Raw genomic sequence first — 22388 nt, forward strand, 5'->3', positions numbered from 1 at the left:
TTCAAACATTTAAAGGTTTTAAAGAGGCTTCTTTAAAATTACAATAATGCAATCTAAAATCAAATTAATTCCTTCTTCCCAGGGTTATATACCTGCGCTGCTGTCTTGGTGTGAGCCGCATAAGCAGTTCCAGGAAAGGCCACACGGTGGCACTGTATGCCAAGGATCAGACCATGGTGCTGGTTGTGGAAGACCAGTGTGAACAAGAGGAGTGGTACCTTGCTATTAAGAAACTGATGGAGGAAGAGCGGACGGATGAAGAGCACGGAGAAGGGTTTGACGAAGACGATGATGGTTATTGCACTCTGCCCTCGGCTGCTTTTTTCAAAGAGGTCAGACCAGATTTTTATTTTCTGTTGTGTGTTTGGGAAAAGTCCAGGAATGCAATTTGTCTTTTGAGCAATAACAGAGTTTAATTTATTCATTAAAATGTGTCTCTTAGATACAGTATTTACCTTATATTGAACAAGGCGATATTACTTCGAATATCAACGACTTAAACACCCAAAAGGTAAAGCGCAATCTAGATACTTGGCAAAAAGCAGTCTGTTAATCAGGTGTGTTGTATAGAATTCACTGTCACCTTGCTGAAGTCAGGTGACTTCTGAACTCATTGAAAAGTGTACAGCTACATGTTACACCTCACCTTTCAATTTAAAGGGAATGTTTAAAAAAAAAAAGCTAATATCACCCTCACAACACAATGTTTGACAAAACATTATTAAAAACATAATAATAATGATAATAAACATAAAAAAGCCCATTTCCAAAAACTAATAGCTCTCCATTACATATAAATATCCCTGCTCGATCTTCGCCCCTGCTCCTTCACCTTGCAAAGGTTTGGCCCATCTCTGTGAAGCCCAGAGGTCTGGGTTCTTCCAAGTCCCTGACGGGGGACAGCCGGCTCTGTCTCACAGCTACGTCTCTCATCTTGGTGAGAGTGGGCGCAGGCAGCGATATGCCGTCGGTAACAATACCTTTGCTGAGTGTTCGGCGCTTTGGCCACTTGGACGGCTTGTTTTTCTTGGAGCTTGGCAGGTCGGCACCGAACGGTCCTGGAGAGATCTGGATGGAAGCAGGAGACCACGGTAGGTAAGAGTAAAATATGTATTGATTTTACTCATTGCTGTTTTACCCATAGGACTTTGACCCGTCCTCTTTATGTCTGCCCTGCAGCCCAGCACATTCACGAGGTGGTCCGTGAGACCGTAAGGGCACTACGAGCTCTCCCTGACTTCAGCCGGTCCCCGACCTCCAACCACAATCAGCTTCAGACTATGGCCTCAAAGCGCTGCAGACCTAAATACAGAGACAAGGGGTTGAATGTGAAACCATTTGGTCCTCGCCTGGCCCTAGTCCCCAGAAACCCTGAAATCCAGACAAGTCCAACACAAAGTAACCTAGAGTCCAGAAAAGCAGGTCAAACAGAACCAGAATCTACACTGAGCCGCACCTCAACTCTCTGCCCTCTCAGATCTAGTCAGACATCCATGTCTGGGACCGAAAGCTATATGGAAATGAAGATGGACCATCATCTCCCAGTAAACAAAGAGAGAGGAAATGAGTGCAGATGGGCTGCCATAATGACAGAGGACCACTGTGGGATGGAGGCATGGGAGCCAGGTGAAGAGGTGGAGGGGCCGGGGTATATGATGATGTCACCGCAGGGAAGCAACAGTTTGTCTGTGCTGACTCAGGATGACTACGTGACCATGACAAGCCCACAAAAACACAACTGGACAGCTCACTCTTCCCCCTCCTCTTCCCTTCAGGCATCATTCAACAGGTACATTTAACTTAGTGATATAACTACAATATATTATTTAAGACTTTATTTATTTTTTCCTCTTTTGATCCAAACTCTACATGTTCTCCATATTCACCTGTTGTGTGGATAGAGTCAGTATAATGTTCATCGCCTTCTGTAGACCAAGACTCCTGTTGGACTTTCCACTTTTATGATTATAAGCTCCCATAAATTAAACTGTTCCTCCAATTAAAGGTATTGCACAGTTCCCTTTTGTAATTGTAGGCTTTAGAAGTAACTGAAAAATAGTATAAAAACATAATTACTGCTGAAAAAAATAGTGATCTATCTATCCTAAATATGGATAAAGGGCTTTTTTTTTGTTTTTTAAAGGTCAGCCTTAATTACATTTGTATGTAGTTAAACAGTTTTAGTACAGCTAATTTCAGTTACACACATTGTCAAATCTATTTTTAGTACAGAGAATATAAGACTACAAATTGAAAAAAAATTCAAATCTGTTGGGCATGTTGGGAGGTGACCATTGTGCCATGGTGTATCGGTGATTCATCCATTTACAATTTGGCCTCTTTCTTTAGTTATCTCTAGTAGCCCTGAAGAGACACATATTAAAGTGGTTATTGTATGACCTCTTATTAAAGCTATTTAATGCTGCACAAATTGTAAAGACTGACTTGACTAGCTGCTGTTTTGATTAACCATAGTTGCTGTTGAGTTTGATGGTCCATGAGTTGTATGCTACAAAATTAGTGCACATGTTTTAATGGAAGAAAGCTGCACTTGTAAAGGAAAATATAAAACCCTAACCAATGCAGAGTGAAATACACTTGGTAGGATAGACTCAAATACAAGTCTCAGAATTTACCAAGAGGTTATTCACACTGTAGTTTTGTTTGGAGTTAAAATACAACGTTGTGTCCTTTCATAGCTCCACCTCTGAAGGCTGCTCTCCTCTGCACTCAACACCTCATCGAACCATTGAGCACAGTCAGTCACTGTGGCTAGTGTCCTCGGTACAACAGCCAGAAACAGAAGCTGGCCAATCGCAGATGAGCCCTAGCTGCTCCATTGGACCACAGGATGATGCAAAGCAGGAGCAGAAATCAGCCAGACGAATACTTCTCCCTGCACAGACCAGGGCCACCTCGTCTCCTGTGAGGAGCGGTGATGGGTCCCTCATGATGCCCCCTTTTGTCACAAGTGGACCAGGCTGTACAAGGCCAGTCCAGGAGAGTCTGAACTCTGGTTCAAGTCCGTCCGATCGACTCCAATCTGTTAGAAGATACCGACTGTCATTGTGTCTGCCTTTTTGCCTGCAAGCTGAGGACATGTCCTGAATTTGATAATTCACTGCTTTGTTTGCATCTCAATAATCTGAGCAGTTCATTATTCTGGTGCAGAAAGTTCAAGTTAAAGAAGGATTAATTAAATGTGTGTGTGTGTGTTGCTGGTACTTGTACAGAAACGGGGGCTTTATAGTCTTATTTTGAATACTGAACTATATGTTTAAGAAAAATAAAGTTGCTTTTCATTTTGTTTGTAAATGCACTGTTTGATTTCACTTTACCTTATGTTGTACCCCTTGCTGTGGTTTAAATCAAGCACTTAAAGATGCTCCACTGTTATATATAAAGGAAAATAATAAAGTCACATGAATGCACATTTTTCTTTAAGCCTTCATTTACAAATATTCACACAGCTCAAGCGTGAGGTTTTCCAATCATCAGAATTGTACTTCTATTCAGTCAGGAGAAACGGAAGATGTTATATTTGGACACAATTATTAAAACATAAGACGAGAGTCTAACGGCACCAGTAAGCCTATGACTTTCAGTCAAATCTACAAATTTAAAGTGGAGTTTTTTTCAAATACTGTATTGGTAAATTTTTTGTAAAAATCTTTCTAAAACCAGTGCATGAAGGTGGTTACTGGGTTGTGTGTAGGGACCTCATTACACTCCAAAGTCTATCATGCAGCTCCCCTGCTGTCTGTTGAGAAGTGAAAAAGCTTAAAGCCCCCATGGTTCTCCCATCCAAGTACTAACCAGGCCCAATCCTGCTTAGCTGCCGAGATCCGGCATGTTCAGGGTGGTATGGCCATATGTGATAATGGTAAGAAAATAGGCTTTTTGTAGGTGCTTCAACATCATGCAGTCTTGTATTTTAAATGTGGATCGTTTCAAGACATCACTTTATAACACAATGGGGTCTCCCGTCATTGTAACACAATTGTATATCATTCATTTATTGGATTGATCATTACTGAGGTGAAGCTGCTATAAATTACTTTATTTACTGTTCTATAAGATATCTCATCGATGTAGTGGAGTTTTCATGCACCAAATGCACAGTCGTACATGATGGTGATGACATCTACAAAAAGCCCTTATGCTGCTGCCATTGATGCTTATGGCCATACCACCCTAAACATGCCCAATCTCATCTTATTTCAAAAGCTAAGCAGGGTTGGTCTTGGTTAGTACTTGGATGGGAGACTGCCTGGGAATACCAGGTGCTGTACGCTTTTTCATTCCTCTCTAAAGACAGCAAGGGGTGCTGCTGCTCCACCTGCTCTAGAGACACAGTCAGTATATACAGCAGGATGATCAGAGTATGGCTTTTTTCCTAACACCTTTTGTGCTTTTCATACTGTGATGTACTGGTCAGCTCGAGCAGTAGTGACTCTGCTCTGTTCGGCCTTCGGGCTTTAACCCTTAAATAAATGTATTCAAAGTTGACACTACTTATAAGTGTTTTTCATATTTAAAAAAATGATGCTGTTGAGTTAGGAGGTCCACTACACATATATTGTTTGTTTGTGTTTTAATCAGCTGATGGATAACTTAATTCTCTTCAATGTCTCTCTCCTTCTGAACTTAGCAAACAAACTGAAAGCTGTGAAGGAAACCTCGAAAGTCAAACTTGAGTCAGGATGAAATAAAATGGCAGAGACACATGAACTAAGATGGTCAAATCTTTCTTTAATGGTAACTCAATAATGTTAAATACAAAATGTTTTCCAAGATAAATGAACTTAAAATACCAGTAGTAAAAAAGTAGCTAAATACAGAGCCTAATGCAACCTCCAGTCCGCTGAAGTTGGATGGATGAGCTTTCTGGCAGTGAGTCACAGGCTTCACAGTGCTGCGTTCTCTCATCACCCTGAATGAACATCCTCTAACAACCGATACAAACTAGAAGTAATGCAATAATCATATTTTTTTCACCTTCTAATTTCAGCCTACATTATTACATTATGCAGGATACTTATGTTAGTAGGTTTAACAGTTTGAAGGTGCTCTATTTGCCACAACAGCAGCTTTTATATAATTTCCATACCATTTACTAGACAAATACTAGCCACAGTAAAAAAAAGAAATCCTATTTGAAATCCAGCTTTATTTTATTTAGCTTAAGAATCGCGGAACATGGACATGTTCCATGGCGCAAATCAAACTAGTTTCTCTCAAAAGAAAATGTCAAACTGAATGTTTTGAAGTGGGTCTTCCCATTTTTTTTCTCACTTTTGTTGTTGTTGAGGTGACAGTCAAGTGTTTTAGAGTGAGCAACACAATATGAGATTCTATTAAGATTTAGGCTTGAAGCTAATGCAGCAACAGATGGGGGAGAACACAGCATGAAAAGCAAAAAGCTACTTGAGATGGCAAATACATACACTTAACACGCCTGTGCGAACAGAAGTAGACCCAAACACTCCACATATACTTCTGGTGCACATTTTCCATTGTTATACAATGTATACAATATACCAGTCAAGACATGAACTATAGGCAACAAACTAATCTCGTTTAAACATGCAAGCACTCCTACGGCCGCATTGGACGCGAGTCATATGTTTGAATAACAGTGGTTTAGTTGCCCTGTGCCCACACAGACTTTTACTTTAAAATATTATTAACCATTTTCTTTGTCCTTTTTATATTCGTCTCCTTCGTATTGACTTGATACTACAGTTAGTGCAGCTGAAGTTCTCAGACTTACAAGGTCTGTTTGTTTCTACATTCACAAAGAAAAAGCCTTGTAGTAACTGAGCTCCATTAAAACGTCAAACAGCAACAGATCTTTGCTACACTACAACCAAAACACAGACAGAAAGACAACCAGTACCAAAAGTGAAGTAATCCCCGGTTTACACTGTTGAAATTCATTACAGAAACAGGTTGCAGTGGAAGCAGGACAAACCAGGGGCTTGCCTGCAAAATGTTGAGTAAGGTGAGCTTCGTCTTAACATGTCCGCCACAAAACAGCTGCAAAATCGTGAAGCACTTGTCAGAGGCGTGTAAACTCCATAGCTAACCGACAAACATTTGTAGCACCCTAACAAGAAAGATTTTTTTTTTAAACGGTTAAAAATTAATCTAATTTTCTCTTCTCGACTTGTCATAACAATGCTTCATTCATGTCACGTGGGAATAAACAGCATCTCAATCACTTTCATTAGTCTTGTTCAAACTTTGTTTGCGACCGACCAGCTTCATCTCACAAAAAACAACAATCTTTATCAGGATACATTTCTTTTTTCCTTCTTTTTTATTGCAAAATATCACCACAAACAAAAATCCAGCAAAGTATCCTGCTGTTGTTCTTCAGCAATAGAGTCAAAACATTTGTACACAATTACACCTACAATTGAAAACTTGTATAAATATTTCCTTCGGCTCCATCACCAAACCTCAAATTCACAAGCAGTACATATCATCTGATGGGCTAAACTGAAAAGTATTTCCCGCTAGGAAGTCAATAACTCCCGTCTTTCCCACGGGACATGAATACAGCATTCAATATGTTTTCTCCCTGTCTTATGAAATGCTCGTCTACAGGACATTGATGCACCCTCGGGCACCTTTTCAAAGCTCTGAGAGCATTTTTTTCAGCACTTGAACAATCACTTCAGGATGAAATGTTACAGCCGTCACACTGCGCCCTGCAGCTCGCCATAGCTCACTGCTCGACTTCGGGCGTGAAGTCGGGGCGTCGCGTCTGGATGATCTTCGGCCTTGCGGGGCGGGGCTTGTCGTCATGGTCGCTGTCGTCTGGGGCAGAGCTGTCGCCGTGGTCGTCATCGCAGACGTGGATGACCACGCTGGGGGTGGTGGGCGTGGCAGTGTGGAGCTCGTACTTTTCACCTGGGGGTCAGAAATAGAGGAAGTACGGTCACAATGCCAGTATTTTCAGATGACAATTTTAATAATAATTAAACAAAAATAAAAATTAAGTTACTTAAGGAAAACCAAAAATTGGTGAACGACCAATGCTGTGATGCATCAATGACACATCCCCTCAGAGGCTTAATATCGTCCGATTCAGTGGGGTGGACATAATTGAAGACTTCCACTGATAATACTGAGCAAACGCACCATGCAAAAAGGTTGTCGTAGTCACACACCAACCCAGCTGTATGCTTATAGGCAAAATCCTATTAGTTTCCATCGCTCTGCTGATGGCCTGGTTGCTTTTGAGCGACTGCTGATTGATTTTGCACATTATCCTTTAATCATGCTTTATTCAAGAAAGACATGGCAGAAAGCTGACTCCTCTTACTGTTCCTTTCAGCTTTGATTTGGGCTTTCAATGTGCGTTCACTTTGTAATTAGCGGCTGCTTAAACCACAGGCTGTACACTTCACAAACCTTGCTGACCTACACAGAGTTGTAAGGCGCTGTGTGATCAAATGGAAACTTGTTTTATAGAGTAAATACCTGGTCCTAGCTTTGAGATGGCACACAGCAGGTCGTAGTTGATGACCGGCATGGCGTCCTTAGATTGTTGCCAGCCAACTGGAGGTGAGGCGGGGGGTGAGATCAGGAACTGCTTATCTGGTTTTGGGGGCTCTAGCCGAGGACTCCCAATGTGAACAGACTGCAGACAAAAAGCCAGATGTGAGTCTTGGTGACAAAATAACTTTATAGATTTGACACCATCAATTAATTTGATTATTTATCAAATATCCATTCATTTAATTAAACACTTTTGGACTTCAAACAAAATAGCAGCCAGATGTGACTGAAAATAACCATGTGACACAGATCAAAGTGTCTTGTTTAAGATCAGTGCAGCAGTTGGAAAAAGGTGAATATCAAAGGGATTACCTGGGCGAAGTAGAGTCTCATCTCTTTTCCGTTGAAGTCGGTCTTGTGGAGTCGCAGTCTGGCCTCGGCTGCTGCCAGGGCATCGCTGAAACTGATCCTGACCCGCCGGAAGGACTTGAAGTACTGGAACTGCACCTCTGGGTCAAATGAGCGGAACAAGGCTTCGAAACTGGCCTGTAAAAGAGAGATAGCGGTGAGAACAGGACTGACATGATGTAATGAAGACGGGAAATTTTAACCATTTTCTGCACCACCTCTTCCAGTTCCACTCCATTTGTTCCCCTTCAGCTCTTCTTTTAATCTAAAAATACTAACAGCGTGGGCTGGAGGATGCCATAAATACAGTTATGGGACTTAAGAAATCGCTATGAATAAAATTTATAAAAATAGCTTCTATTATAAGATGATACTTTATCTGTCCATTGTGTTTGCCAAGAAAGCCTGCAGCCTGTGGGTGTCTGACTAGGCATGCGTTTTGCGTCAGAGAGGCAGAGCTATGGCCCCAATTTTAGACGACCAATTGCTGTCACCGAAACTAATAGGGAGAGAAAAATTAAATAGACGGCTGACCTTCGCTTCCATTTAAGAGGACACGCACACAAACAGCAAAGGCCGACAGAAGTCCATTAATATGGACACACTTGATATGTGAAGATATCTCATATTATGGATGCTACTTAATCTCACCCACATCTCACGACAGGGCCTATAAAAAAACACACACATTAAGCGGCTTAGTTCAAACTTGTGGAAACCATCCATCGAGAGCAGGCCACTCTGTTTTCTCAGTCTTAGGTCAGTGTGTGCACAACAAGACAAAGTGATGAGCCGTTGCAGACCCGGGCAGACAGCGATAACATTGCCGGAGTGCAGGTTTCCCCACATAATGATCATGTCTGCACAGCGGCCTCACATATTACTCTCTGGCTCAGTTAACTGCTTGTCTTGCAATGACGCAAAGAGCCTTTGTCGCAACCTTTCATGTCTCGTCAGAAAGATGAAGTAACAGACAGTCAACAGATGGCTGCTTGTCTAGCTCCATTAATTATAGAAATATAATAGAAAGACTGTTTACTTTATATTTTAACAGAAATAGATTTATATAAATAAATAGTCCTGGGGCCTATTGCATAAAAGTGGTATTAAGATATCCAGGATGATTGATAAAGCCAGCCTTGACAAAGTTTAGCCTGGGCACTTTGGATTAGTCAATTGCATAAATGCCAATCCAGGATGTAAAGGGGCCGCTTTGTCAAGCCAGGTGTAAGTCATTCTGTTAAGTGCCAGCCCACAGCTTTCAGAAGTAGACCCAGAGATCGAACACAGATTTACTGATGTAAAAATGTAAAAGACGGCCCATTTTCCCACAATGCCTTGCTAGTTTAAACCGTAAATCAGGGGGCAGTTCATTTTATACAGGGGATGTCATCTCTGCCAACTAATCTTGATGTCCCTGCATTGTTTTATGATAAAATAGTTGACAGTGAGCAGTCTGCAGGTGCATTTAAAAAATAGAATATCATGGAAAGTCCATTAAAAAAGTTAAACTTTCATTACACAAAGTGAAATATGTCAGGCCTTCTTTTTGGATGATTGATTGATTGATCATGGAATAAAAAATCCAGTATCTCAAAATATTAGAATATTGCATACAACCAACCAGAAATGTTGACCTTCTGAAAAGTATGTTTATTCTAGATTAATTTCACTTAATGTATAATGAATCTAGAACATATTTAAGTTTCACTTTTTTAATTAAATTACAGAAAAAAGGAAACTTTCATTGATATTTAATTTTGTTTTAGATGCACCTCGATATAGTTATAAGTACAAAGTGAATTTATTTGACCCACATTTGCAACGTCATCTACCATCGATAATCAATTGTATAAATATAGCCCGCAATATGAACAGACTATTACATAAATTATTATAATTTATATAATTTCATCTTAATGTAATTATAATTAAGTTAATTATAAATGGTTCAGGTTAAATAATAAAAAAGAAGAACTATTTAACTAAATGACAATGCAGTCTTTTATATGGTACTTTAAAACAGGTTATTGAAACTATTGACACAGAAGATCATGGAATAACTGTTAAACACCTTCAGATCGGAGTGACAGCTGACTGAGCCAGTCAGGCAACAGAATAAGTTTATCCTTTACGTTTAGCCTGGTCGGGACCAGGCTAAACGTAAAGGATAAATCTCCAGGGTAACTTATGTCCCTCCGCTTTTATGCAACCGGATCATGGCTAACGCAAGCCAGGATAACCGAAAAATCCTAGGTTAATCCCTTATCCTAGTTTTATGCAATAGGCCCCTGGTCTTCATTAAAGCTGGGGTATATGATTTGGGGAGAAAATGGCAGTTGGGATAGAGATTCGAATCCAAATACCTCAACCGCTCCACTTGTTCTCTTTGGTCCCTCCCCTATGGTCCCTGCCTGACACGCTCTACACCAACAACTTTGTTCCAATGTGAATGGACAGTCCCAACAGCCATTAAGAACAGAGAATCAGAGCCTCACTCTGATTGGTCAAAGTGTACAGCTCATTTTAACTTTGACCAAAGTGTACAGCTCATTTTAACTTTGATCAATCAGAAATCACATACCCCAGCTTTAATAGATGTAGGATTTACATGTTGTATACAAGACTTGGACTGGTTATTAGCTGACCTGTGAACTTCTTGTTCATAAGTGAATTGTTTATTTCCCTCTACCATTCAACAGATTGACATAAGTTGTTATATTATTTGTATTGTATGCAAGTGGCCAACTGTCAAAATGAATAACCTCGCCAGCGGCTGATTGTATGTATCAGCTGTTAAAATTAATTCTGTGAATAATTGGTCGACCAAAATAACACTTGGCTGTTTGTGTGCTCTCTGCCTGTTCTCTTCAAAAAGATTGTTTATGACCAATGGGGAAGCATTTCCCTGTAACTCCACACAACCGTGAGTGGGTTGAGCCTTTCTTTCATGCCAACAAATCCAACAGAGGAATACATCTTCTGAATAGCAGATTGTGTCATATCAGTCTCTGAAGTATTATTCTTAAAATAAATTAATCTATAAGATTATTTATGTAATAGCTTTGGTACAGGGCCTTCAGTGTTTCATGATTGAAGGGCACTTGCATACCCAGCCAAAGCTGAAAAATAATGATCAGCATTAAATTGACTCTTGCAGTTGGATTAATATATAGTATTTCATCAGTCATTCGGCCTCCTGCAGTTAAAAGTCAGCATGCTGTACACACTGGACTGCACTGCAGCACAGGAGCAATCACTTGCCGTGGACTTGTGTGGTGAGTCATAGTCAAAAGGAGGATGGAGCACTCAGACTGGACTGGAGCGACTCGTTATAGAGCTATGGACAAACAAATGTATGTATGTGTATGTTTGAAAATGCGTAAGTTAAATGTACTGTATAACTTCGGTAATTAAATACTGTACATCTTATCAATCCTATATAGTTTGTCCCTTTGGATACATTGGACATTAGACACAAGTATAATCGTCCCAGCATCGATTCATTGTTAAATAAAGGGTTCATTTATTAAAGGGGTGTTCCAGGGATTTAGTATTACACTTCCTTAAAGCCGAGGTACTCACAAGACACATTTAGAAAAAGAAAAGGCATCAGAGGCCTGGTCGCCAAGCCCAAGCCGAGATAACCATGATGATATCACCACGACATCAACATGTTTACCACTAAATTTGGAAACTCTTCCAAAGCCACAGAAGACATTATCATCATCAACTTCACAGGCTATGCGCCTCATGATCTCAATTATATAAAACAATGGTTTAAAAAAAAAAGTGTATATATACACGTTCAAGGATCCTGGTTTGCAAGAAGAGCACCAGACGCAGCCCGCTCTCTTACCTGTGCCTCAGGATGGTTGAACACTTCCTGGTAGGTCACCGAGGCGACCAGGCAGAAGCGGTTACACTTGGTGGTCTTGATGTGCATGATGGGCGATCCGGGGAGCCGAAACCTTTTCCACCGGATACCTGAGGTCAGGGTGCCACGATACGCTGTAACAGTCTTCAGCGGTGGTGAAGACGACGGTAATGGCAACGATGGAGAGGAAGGGGGAAATCGGGGGGATCGGAGGAGCGTTGCTTTCCCCAGGGTGACAGTCGGGAAGGAAGGAATAGTTGCTCCTTAACAGGAAACAGGATTATTCCAGCGCTGGCTTCTTAAAAGTGGATCTTGCTTTATCTTTGTTTCGTCTTTTGTCTTTGTACTGAACGAGTCCACGATATCGGAGATGAACTACGCTGCATTCGAGTCACATCAGTCAGCACATAACCTCGTTACCCACATTCCAAGGTTACGTAGGCTGGAGCTCCTTTCACAACACCTGCGTTTTGAAAGACAAAATCCAACGTTTGCCTTGCCTTGCTTTAGCACCCAGTTAATATTCAGCTCTGCAGCTGCCTGCAAACTGATTAAATTTTCCAGGGATTTGGGTGTGGAGAGCCAAAAATGTCATTCAGCCTCTTCTGAGCTCACTCTCTCTATCTCTCTTTCTCCCTCTCCTTCTGCTCCACAGCCGCTTAAATGAGCCCCTGCCAGCTGATGACGCATTACCCACAATCCCCTCCCTCTCTCCATCCTTTTCTCCTTCATTCGCTCATTCACTGCAAGCCAATCGGCTGTGGAAGAGGAAGGGACAGCCTCTTTTTTCTCTTCTTCCTCCTATATCTCTACTGACAGATACTAGCCAATGCTGACTAATCAGACAGAAAGAAGGGCAATGTGTGTGTATGTGTGTGCGCACACAGAGAGACAAAATAGCAGAGAGGAAAATAGCGACATCACCGCTGAGCAAACTGACGCATTAATCCGCTTTCAGTTGCATTTGAACTCAGACAAAAATCCTTTGTTGAGTGGAAAATGTGTGACAATGAGCCTTTCACCTCTTGATTTCACACACATGCCAAAGACGTATCACCTGACTCCCGAGCGCATGGAGCAAGACGTGGAAAACACATGTCAGTCTTAGTAAATATGGATGAAGCAGAAAGAGACAGAGGCAGACAAAAGGAGGGAGAGAGAGAGAGGACAGCTGACAGACAGCGAGGGGAAATAGGCAGGAATAGAAAAAAGAGTGGAAAGAGAGGGAGAGAGAGATGGCTGGAAGGAAGAATGCAGGATGGAGGGATAAAGGGATAATAAGAAAGAGGTGGGAGTTAGGTGATGCTCATGGAAAGTATGCAGTTTGATAACATGCTTTTATGAGGTATAAATAGCAGAGAGCTTGAAGTGGAGGGGAAGTGTGCGTGTGTGTGCAGCTGGCAGTTGGAAAAACATGACCAGACTACACAGCCAATTCAAGAACATTTGCACCTGTGTGTGTCTGTACTTAAACACTTGTGAAGAGCAAAAATCCAGCTTTTATTTTCAGACAGTAACACATTAATCAGCACATTTCTCTACTTGCTAAACAATATTGCATGCAATTAATAATAATTATGTAATGACAACTGAAATGCTATTCTATTTTACAAGAGCGACAAGCAACAGTAAAATTCACATTCACATGGCGGTCGGTGTATAAAAATATCTCTGTAAATACCACAACGCAAAAAAAAAACGCTGACATAATCATGTCAGGCCAGTAGGTTGCAATCATTTTTCACGTCAAACACCATAGAAGATCATTGTGAGCTTGTGCATTGAGCGTCTTCTTGAGCGAGCAGCAAAATGAAAACGAAACTTCAAATGGCAAACGCCATTCATATGCATGTGTGCAATATATGTATTCCCTTCCTATCAGCATAGTAATGCTTATTAAATCTAGGTTGCCTTGTGAACACGCAATTTAACTACCGAACAGACCCATGGTAACCCACCATTTTAGGTTCATGGTGCATGATCAGTAGATGTAAATAACGATTGCCATGCAGAAATTGAGGTCAAGACGCCAGCATTTCCCAAAACCTCAGGATTCCATCTCCTATGAAGACAGGTAAAATGGAGTTTTTGTAAATCTCCACACTCGGCGGAGATTTCAAAAAGCTGCAGTTTAGTGTCCGGTTGCGATGTTTGCGTGTGGACAAAAGCTCTGGTTACAAAAATACCCGTGTTTGTGAGACCTAAAATTCACCCCATAGACACTTTAGAGATCCCATCCACCTGCTGCTTCACACATTTGGACTGTGGGAGGGAACCTATTGCCCTGAGTCTGAGTCTCAGACAGTAAATCTCCGTCAGTGACATGTGGCTGGTGGTCTGGTTGGAACGTGCCCCTTAACCATTAGACTCACACGCCAATGTACTGTCCATGATTTCTGTGGCTCGCCGAGAGCAGGTGTTAATGTGCGGTGAACTAACTAATAGCACTGCCCTGAGTGTTGGATGGAAAATGTGTGTGGAAAATAAAGTGGTATAATGTTTGGTGAGCCTCCCAACAGTGAAGCTGATGCTCTCATGTAAGTGTTGTTTGTTGATGTTAAACATTACCGTGTGAGTATGTGTGTGTAGGTGCTAATCATCTCCAGGCCTCAACCTCACCGCGCTGTGGCCGCTATGAGTGACTGTGTGTGTGTGTGTTAGCCTTGGCCCTGCATTTTTTCCATCCTTATGTTTTTGTTTCATCTTCCCATTTTTTCCATTCCCTCAATAGACAGATAGACAGACAACTCACACATGCACACACACACCTTGATTGCCTAACACACACTGGACACCGCTCAGCGTTACTAGCCAGCTGCTACTTTATTATTACATCACACCCCTCTTTCCAAAGCCAAAGTGAAAGTTATATGGTTCAACTAACAACTGATATCTGAAGGCTGATTCTGTGGCACACTGCTGGAGGTGACCCATACTGGCTTATTGAAGCCAATACAGATACAAGAAAGTTTAGGAAAAAATCAGTTCAATATATTGATGTTATTAAAGGTCACATATTATGCTAAATGCACTTTTTAAATGTGTTCTAACATATCCATGGGTCCACAGTGTGTCTAGAGACTGCCAAAATATTTTTAAAAATAACACTCTCCTTTTCTCAAAATCCCCCTTTCTGAAACCACCACCCCTCCCCCACCCAATATACTCCAGTCAGAATTTTCCCCTTTTCTGACCTCACAAACTGGAAAGCCAGAAGCTTCCACTGTGCAGCCCACACCCCTATTTCTTATTGGTCCACGGCCCTGACAGACAGAGGGCGAGGCGTATCTGGCTTCGCTTCCGGACAGGGGGCGGGGGCAGCGCAAAGATTGTATATTTACGAGGGGAGCTGCAGCTCTTTTTAAAAAATAGGCCATTGTGAGATTAGCTGAACTTCAGCATAGTACAATAAATTATCTGAAAGTTTTTTTCAGCAAACAATTAAAGAAAAACGTATTAGGGACCACTAAGACCATATAATATGGTGTATAATAGTACCGAAAAGTGTATAATATGGGAGCTTTAACTTAAGCTTCAACAAAAGACTAGAAACGGGGGAAAACAGCTAGCCTGGCTCTTTCCAACAACATAATCCAGCTAGAATCTTTTCTCACCCTCTATAGTAGACCAACAATTGACTGTAAAGACAAAATCAACTTTGACTTGTGCTTGGCCTTTGATCCCCCTTAAGGCCCTTTTCCGCCGCCGCCTCCATTCATTTCAATGAGGGAAGGGCGGCTGAGGGAAGGCGGCATGGGAGGCGGTTCAGCCGCGGCGGTTGGACCAGGAAGCGGTTGCCGCCCACGTGAACGCGCGCAGATTTTCCCCAACCGCTCAGCTTTCCCCGTGTTGAAACTTTCAGCGGCAGCCGCCCGGCGGCAAGGCGGGAGTACAAGGCATCGTTGCAAACGGAGTACAGACATAAACAACACGGATCTACCATGTTTTAAGTCAATGTTAAAGTGTCTGTCGTTTAAAAAAGATTGGATATATATTCGACGTTGAACACAAACATGTGGAACCAGTGATTGAAGACGATTTTCTAGGGGAAATATTTTTTAGACGGAACTGTATTTTCTCTCTGTACTTTTATTCTTCATAAAAGCTCATATAGAGAGACTATAACATCGTTATACGAGAGAGAAAGAGAGAAATAAGTGTGGTGGACTTCTGGTCGGGCTATATCAACGATACGATCACCGAAGCATCTCGCTGTCATGGCCGCCGAGGCAGCAGCCGCTTCTAAAAACGCCGGGCTCACCGGTGGAGTCCTCCGGCAAGGAGGCGGTTGAGAGGGCGGTTGCCGCGCGGCGGTGGGAAAGGCCCTTTATGCTCCTCTTTATGAGAATCTAAAAAGGAGGCAGCTTCTTCACCTAGCTGCCTGAATCTGACAAAGACCACACTATAAAAGGAACTGGAAGATATTAGGGACAGAGAAGCAAAAAAGGTGCAGTTGAATAATATGTATGTAAGCAATAATTAAACAATTAAATCCTTTGAAGACTTTCAAATATGAATGCTAAGTCTAATATATTGAGGGGCTCTAATAGCCCCCTCATGCACACTCTGCAGATGATCAAATTGTGCTCTTCATACAACTTTTTTGAAAACCTAATCGTCTCTAAACTATTCAAATAGCCCCCTCAGCACTGCCTGTTTCCATTACTTTAACCAGAGAGAGAGAGAGAGAGAGAGAGAGAGAGAGAGAGAGAGAGACTAAAACGCTCTTTGTGCTTTTAGGTGGATTCCAGTTGCTTCAAGTAAACTTCATGTGACAAATCCTTATTTTTAAACTCCTAGCCCCTAGAACAGTTCTGTGATCCTTCCTGCCACAAAATCCACTTTCAGCCAGAGGGGTGGATCAAGTTACGGAAGCAGACTCCGCTGACAGGCTGTTTCCTTTACAGGAAGTCCACATCTGAGAAGAAAAAGAAAGCCTCAAGCACGATGACTGTCCCCTTTTTCCACCCTGCCACTGAATTTATGGCCAATCTCGCAAAAACAACAATAAAAATCTCCCTCTTCCATGGAGCTACACTAACTTGGAATCAGTGCATGTTCAACAAAACAAAGTGCTCAGATTTTCCGTTTGGCCTAAAAACTTGTTTGTCTGATGCAGGTTCACATGAATTCTTCTTATTCATCCATCCATCCATGTCTAACCTGCTTATCCTGTTGTGTAAGACGAAGAATGTTTATCACTGAGCTGTAAACGGTGGTCTGATCACACATTTGTAATCTTAATTAGTTCTGTGTTAGTTTGCATCAAAATTTAAACTACTACTACTACTAGTACTAGTAGTACTACTACTACTACTACTAATAATATCTTAAATCTTGATGATCTCAGCCATGTCTGAAACTGGGTGTGTCCTGCTGGAAAGGTCCATGAGACTTTCCAGACCTACATCAGAGTTTTTCACTGACCTAAATCTGTTCTTCCATGCTGGTTTATTAATGCTGTATTTAGTCAGCCTTCTGCTCTAGCTGGGCAAAGACCTGTTAAACTTGCACAACACATAGGAAAATACGTTATGTAAAGAGATCTACCTGAAGAAATATCCTGTTCTCTCCAAAGATGATATAACATTTCCAAAGTCAAATTGCCACATGTTTTTATTATTAACAGCCAAAGAATACGAAACATCAATCCAAAATATATAGAGCAAATATAACCGGTTTTAAAGTGAAACTGATAGTAACAACAACACCTTTGGTTTCTACTACAGTCAGTACTGCATTGTTTTAAGAACAGCGTAGTGTTCCTGCCTTTGTTAGCAGTTTCATTTTGTTTAGTCATAAAAGGAGTGCCCTTCAGCCTGGTCACACAGAGGCAAAAGCAATCCCAAGCAGGGCCTCATAAGCTTCTGTGGACGTTAAAGTGATATGCTTCATGACTGTTGTACGTCACGGTTAATCGGCGGAGTCTGAGTCTCATTCCCCAACTCATCGGTTTTTCAAGGATTCATGAAAAATTCACACATAGAGTGGAATATTCAGCCATACAATACAGCAACTGACCCGCTAATCCTTGCAGATGCCCAGTGGAAAAGTAGCCAGATCATGGAAGAAGGAAAAGAAAACATGAGACTTTCTTGCACTTGATGCCCTTTGTCACCCTTTCCTCTGTTGGTTTTCCTTTTAAAATCAGCATCAGTGAACCCTTATAGCAATCTGTCTCATCTCACTTACCTGTGTGTTGCTGCTTAATCACCTGTGTGTATTTCAGGAAGTAGTCGTATTTGTGTGCAGTTGTGAATGGGCTGTTTTGTTCTAGCATTAACTTTATAGTTCAGCAACGCTGTGGAATTCCAGCTGACTTAAAGAAATAGAAATTGCAGAAATACTCTCCGTATGATAGGAAGAGAATTATGAGTATCTGGCTGTACCACTGAGTCCGTTTTCCACTTTGACTATTTTTCTTTATTGTTGATACACCTTAACATCACACTCAAGCAAAGCACACCAAGAAACAATATTTTCAAATAGCCATAAAGTCAACAAATTCAAAGATATAAAATTACCATGACCCACCAAAAGGGAAACAGTTTGTAAAATAAGCAGATTGCTCACAAGGAAAAACAAAGGTTAAAGTCGCCAAACTCCAGATAGTGGCAGAGCATTGGTAATCACCAATACAAAACCTAGAAGGAGACATCTGCTGCTGCTGCTGCGGTGAAACCAGCGAAGACGAGATCGTAACCAGGTTTTATAACTTCACAGAGCCTCTGAAACCTATTGACAACCTAGTGGTACATTTCAAATGTCAACACTGCTGCAGTCATGGAATTGACTTCATTCATCCACCAGGGTGAGGTAGACCATGTCGGAGACTTACTGTAGCTATGGTTGCTGTGCTCCATTGGCACTTTCCAGTGAGTCATAAGTTGCACTTGTACACATATTCCATTCAGTTTCTCATTTCTGTGAACTACAGTGTTTGTGAACACTTGCCAACACCAATTTGTACTTCAATATTATGTCTGCTTGTTTACTTATTGTTCTGTGTAAAAAAAGAGTAAGAAGAAAACAGTGGTAACATCAATAATGATACCAAAACAATACATTTGTATAACTGTAATGCAGAAGAAACCATTTTCAACCAAAGCTTTCAAGTAGCAGGTCAGGAACGTTGTCTCAATAAAGCAGTGTAGAAATGGCAAAATTATGATTTAAATTAGGAATAAAATAACCAAGAAAAGAATCTGACAAAGTATCAATTCATGTTCTCGTCTGTCCTGAGCTCTAAGAACCGGCCTTAGGCCTACTGGTTATGGTTATTGGGATGAGGTGATATGTGATCATGTATTGCAATATTTTCCATGGCATGCCCTCATTGTACACATCATCCTGCCCTGCATAAGTAAGAAATGCTTCCACAATGGAAAAGATGCATCACAGGGTGTTCAACTGTGGGTAATGATTGATGCTAACAATGAGCTGTGTTTAACAAAGTCAGAAAAAAACATTCCCTTGGATATGAGGAAATGATCCCCCTGTCAAATCTTTCCAACTTCAACAAACATGAATCAACAACTTCCAAAAGTCAACGGCCGAACAAAGAAAGAAAAATAGTCTAACCTTAAAATAGATCCACGTTTTGTGTACTTCACACACCTATATCACTGTTTCCACATATATTGTTCTGCAGAAGTGTGATACGAGATTGGTAGTACATGCCTGCTATCATTCAAGGATTATTGAGGCAGTTTTCATGTCTGTCCTTGATTACGGTGATGTGGTCTACCGGCATGCATCACATTCATGTCTTAAACTCCTAGACTCTGTTTTTCACTCTGCTTTAAGATTCATCACAGGAGATGCTTATGACACACACCATTGTCTCTTATATGAAAAGGTTGGGTGGTCCTCCCTTAAAGAGAGACGTGACGCACATTGGCACATTTTTATTTACAAAGCCTTGACTGGGAAGCTTCCTCGTTATTTAACAGAAATGCTGCACATTTCAGATGGGCTTTATCAAACCCGCTCCACTGACATGCTTATGCTTTATGTCCCACAAGCCCGGTCTGAGCTGGGAAAGACAGCTTTTAGCTTCAGTGCCCCCGACTCCTGGAACAACTTATAGCTAAAAATTAAACTAAATACATTCATATCCTTTGGCCAATTTAAACAGACTATCCTGGATCTGCCAAACTCTACTTGTAACTGTTTTAATTAGACTATATTGTACTTTATTCCTTTTAATTGCTGCCACTCTTCACCACTTTGTAAATGTTTCAATTGGTTTTTTTCTCTTCTCTTCAGTTGTTGTGTATTTGATGTATTTGCATTGAATATTTTGTATGTATTGTTGTTTTGAATTTATTTTGAACTCGACATCATTGAAAATGAGGGTCACCCCTCAATTGGTCTCTCGAGGATAAATAAAAGTTAAATGAAATTCTCTGCCTCATTGGATACAATTAAACAGATGCAAATTTGGCTATAAGCAACTCAACTCAGTATGACTAAGGTTCCAGGAAGGGAATATTTGTGTTGTCAACCAGAGTGGTATTCTTGAACTTCCAATGCAGTTACTCTTACTCGTGTGGACAACAATAACAATGCCATCACATGCAGAGAATGCACTGTACCTGTGTAATGTGTACCATTGCACATGACCACAGACACACCCTCTGTCCATTCTTCACATTGCTTCAGATCATGCATTTCTGATCTGTGTGATGTTATTGCGAGAGGCGTTTATGATTTTTTTTTTTTAATGTATGGGCTTTTTTTAATTGAAATATCAGAAGAAAAAAAAATATTTATACAATCCTACAATATGTATAAGCATTTGAGGACTTTTAAGATGAAACATTTATACCAATTCAGCCAGTATTTGTAAATGTACTTATTAAATCTTTTTTAGGACTTTTGAACTAGGCCTATTTATTTCAGACATTTTAATATCTTTAATAAAGCCCCCTTATTATTAAATTAATTAATTAAATGTCTGCTAAGACTTTTTAAGGATCTGTAGGATCCCTAATAAAGAATCTAATTTAGACAAACGGGACATCTGTGTAAAGCCTGCACAGCATAAAACCAAACTCGATTCAAATAATTAGCTGATCCAGCTTTTCCTTGCTTAATGAATGAAGTCAATACGTCACAGGGAACTATTGTTCAGATTTAACAAACCCAAAAGAAAAACTCTTACGTTCGGCATGAATTAAATACATCAAAAAGAGCAAGCAGTAGAATAAAATGACGGATATGGGCACTGATGCCAATTGTTATTTTCCTCACCCTTAAGGTGCCTTCATTGAATAAATCCTCCGGGACTTTGCAGGCTATCAGGGCGTTGGGTAAATCGGTAAACTTGACATCCACCGTCGCCTCTTCCTCAGTGCCATTCTGTGTTTTCTGCATCACGATTCACAGCCAACAAAAGTTAAATCTGCACAGTAGTTCTGAGTTTATCAAAAGCTGCACTAAGCTGGCTAGCAGGTTATGCTAACCAGGAGTCTGAACTGATCCCTCTAAACAAGCGGAAAAACAAAATATTCCCTGAATATCTTCACTCAGTTAGTTATGTATGAAAGCGGTCGTTTTTAGTTGGTGTCGTCTTAAAACTAAAGCAGCTCAATATTCTGGCTAACATCAACTATACATAAACCTATTCGTTAGCATGGCGCAGAGGATAAAGGAGATGACGTAAACTGAACAGCAGCGGATATGCATTTCCGGTTTTCAAGGACCTATTTATTTTTTTGGTGTTTTTCCTTTCTCTCTGTCTTTTGGACTGCATAATTAACGTATACCATGATTAATATTTAAAATATATATATCAAATATAACAAATAGCTAAATCCAAACATCTACAATATGTGATATATAGTGGTAGTAGCCTAGTAGGCTACTCTTTGAAGCTTTGAAGAAATGTAATTGAATTGACTCGAAAACAGATATAAATCAAGCTTTATACAAAAATATCTTGCTAGTAAAGCACATTTTTTATTCTCTTTCTTCTCAATGTTCATTATTATAGTTAAACGGTTTAAAAATATTCTACAGCATTTTACATTGTTCTACATTTATATTATTTATTTAAGTCAATATTCTGCCCTCTTGTGGCAGGCCCTACTTATTACAGATTTTAAGAAAATTATAGGCCTACAGTTATCAATGTAGAATTAACTGGAGAGAGATCTGTTTTACTTGATCTGTTTTGATAGGATACCAATGTAGCGGTTTTCATAAGTGTATTTATGAATATCAACAAAACAACCTTTAAACTGTATTATTTTGGGTTTAGTCCCTGTCTGTGCGTTTCTTGTTTATGTGTGTGTATGGGGACGCATGCAGCGTGACGTGTGACATAGGCTAGAAGTGCTCGCGAGCACGAGAGCCAAACGTAACAACACACACAGCTGAACTTACTGTTGTTCTTATTTATTGCACAGAGCTGCCAGAAAAGATACGTTAAACCAGCATTAGTTCCATCCTTTTCCTTTCTTACATCACCCAGACAACACAGACCAAAAATCAGGAGGGTTACACCAAGCATGTATCAAACATTTTGAATTAATACATAACAGTAAAGAACTAGCAACAATGTTAACTGTATGTCTCTCATTGGTGCAGA

At 40.6% G+C, this 22388-nt stretch overlaps 1 protein-coding gene across 2 annotated transcripts; it reads right to left on the reverse strand.

The window, feature by feature from the left end:
* Window positions 1-4738: 4738 nt before the first annotated feature.
* rcan1b (regulator of calcineurin 1b) lies at window positions 4739-21446 on the reverse strand. 2 transcript variants are annotated; one of them, XM_080052603.1, is made up of 4 exons: window positions 21050-21446; window positions 7882-8055; window positions 7492-7651; window positions 4739-6918 (listed from the first exon to the last, which is right to left on the reverse strand). In XM_080052603.1, the coding sequence occupies exons 1-4, from the start codon at window positions 21170-21172 to the stop codon at window positions 6734-6736; spliced, it is 642 nt and encodes a 213-aa protein (XP_079908729.1). In that variant the 5' UTR covers window positions 21173-21446; the 3' UTR covers window positions 4739-6733. The 2 variants fall into 2 exon arrangements, with proteins under 2 accessions (XP_079908729.1, XP_079908730.1); XM_080052604.1 differs by lacking the exon at window positions 21050-21446 and adding an exon at window positions 11777-12417.
* Between the last annotated feature and the right edge of the window lie 942 nt (window positions 21447-22388).

The sequence above is a fragment of the Ammodytes marinus genome (assembly GCF_949987685.1).
Source record: "Ammodytes marinus genome assembly, chromosome: 24".
NCBI classification, from domain to species: domain Eukaryota; kingdom Metazoa; phylum Chordata; class Actinopteri; order Uranoscopiformes; family Ammodytidae; genus Ammodytes; species Ammodytes marinus.

Excerpts from the sequence above, each read along its gene's own strand:
- rcan1b (XM_080052603.1), bottom strand. The coding sequence starts at position 21,172 with ATGCAGAAAACACAGAATGGCACTGAGGAAGAGGCGACGGTGGATGTC. Across the intron at positions 7,652-7,881 it reads TGAGACTCTACTTCGCCCAG|TCTGTTCACATTGGGAGTCC; the intron begins GTAATCCCTTTG and ends TTTTGTCTGCAG. Across the intron at positions 6,919-7,491 it reads CATCTCAAAGCTAGGACCAG|GTGAAAAGTACGAGCTCCAC; the intron begins GTATTTACTCTA and ends TCTGACCCCCAG.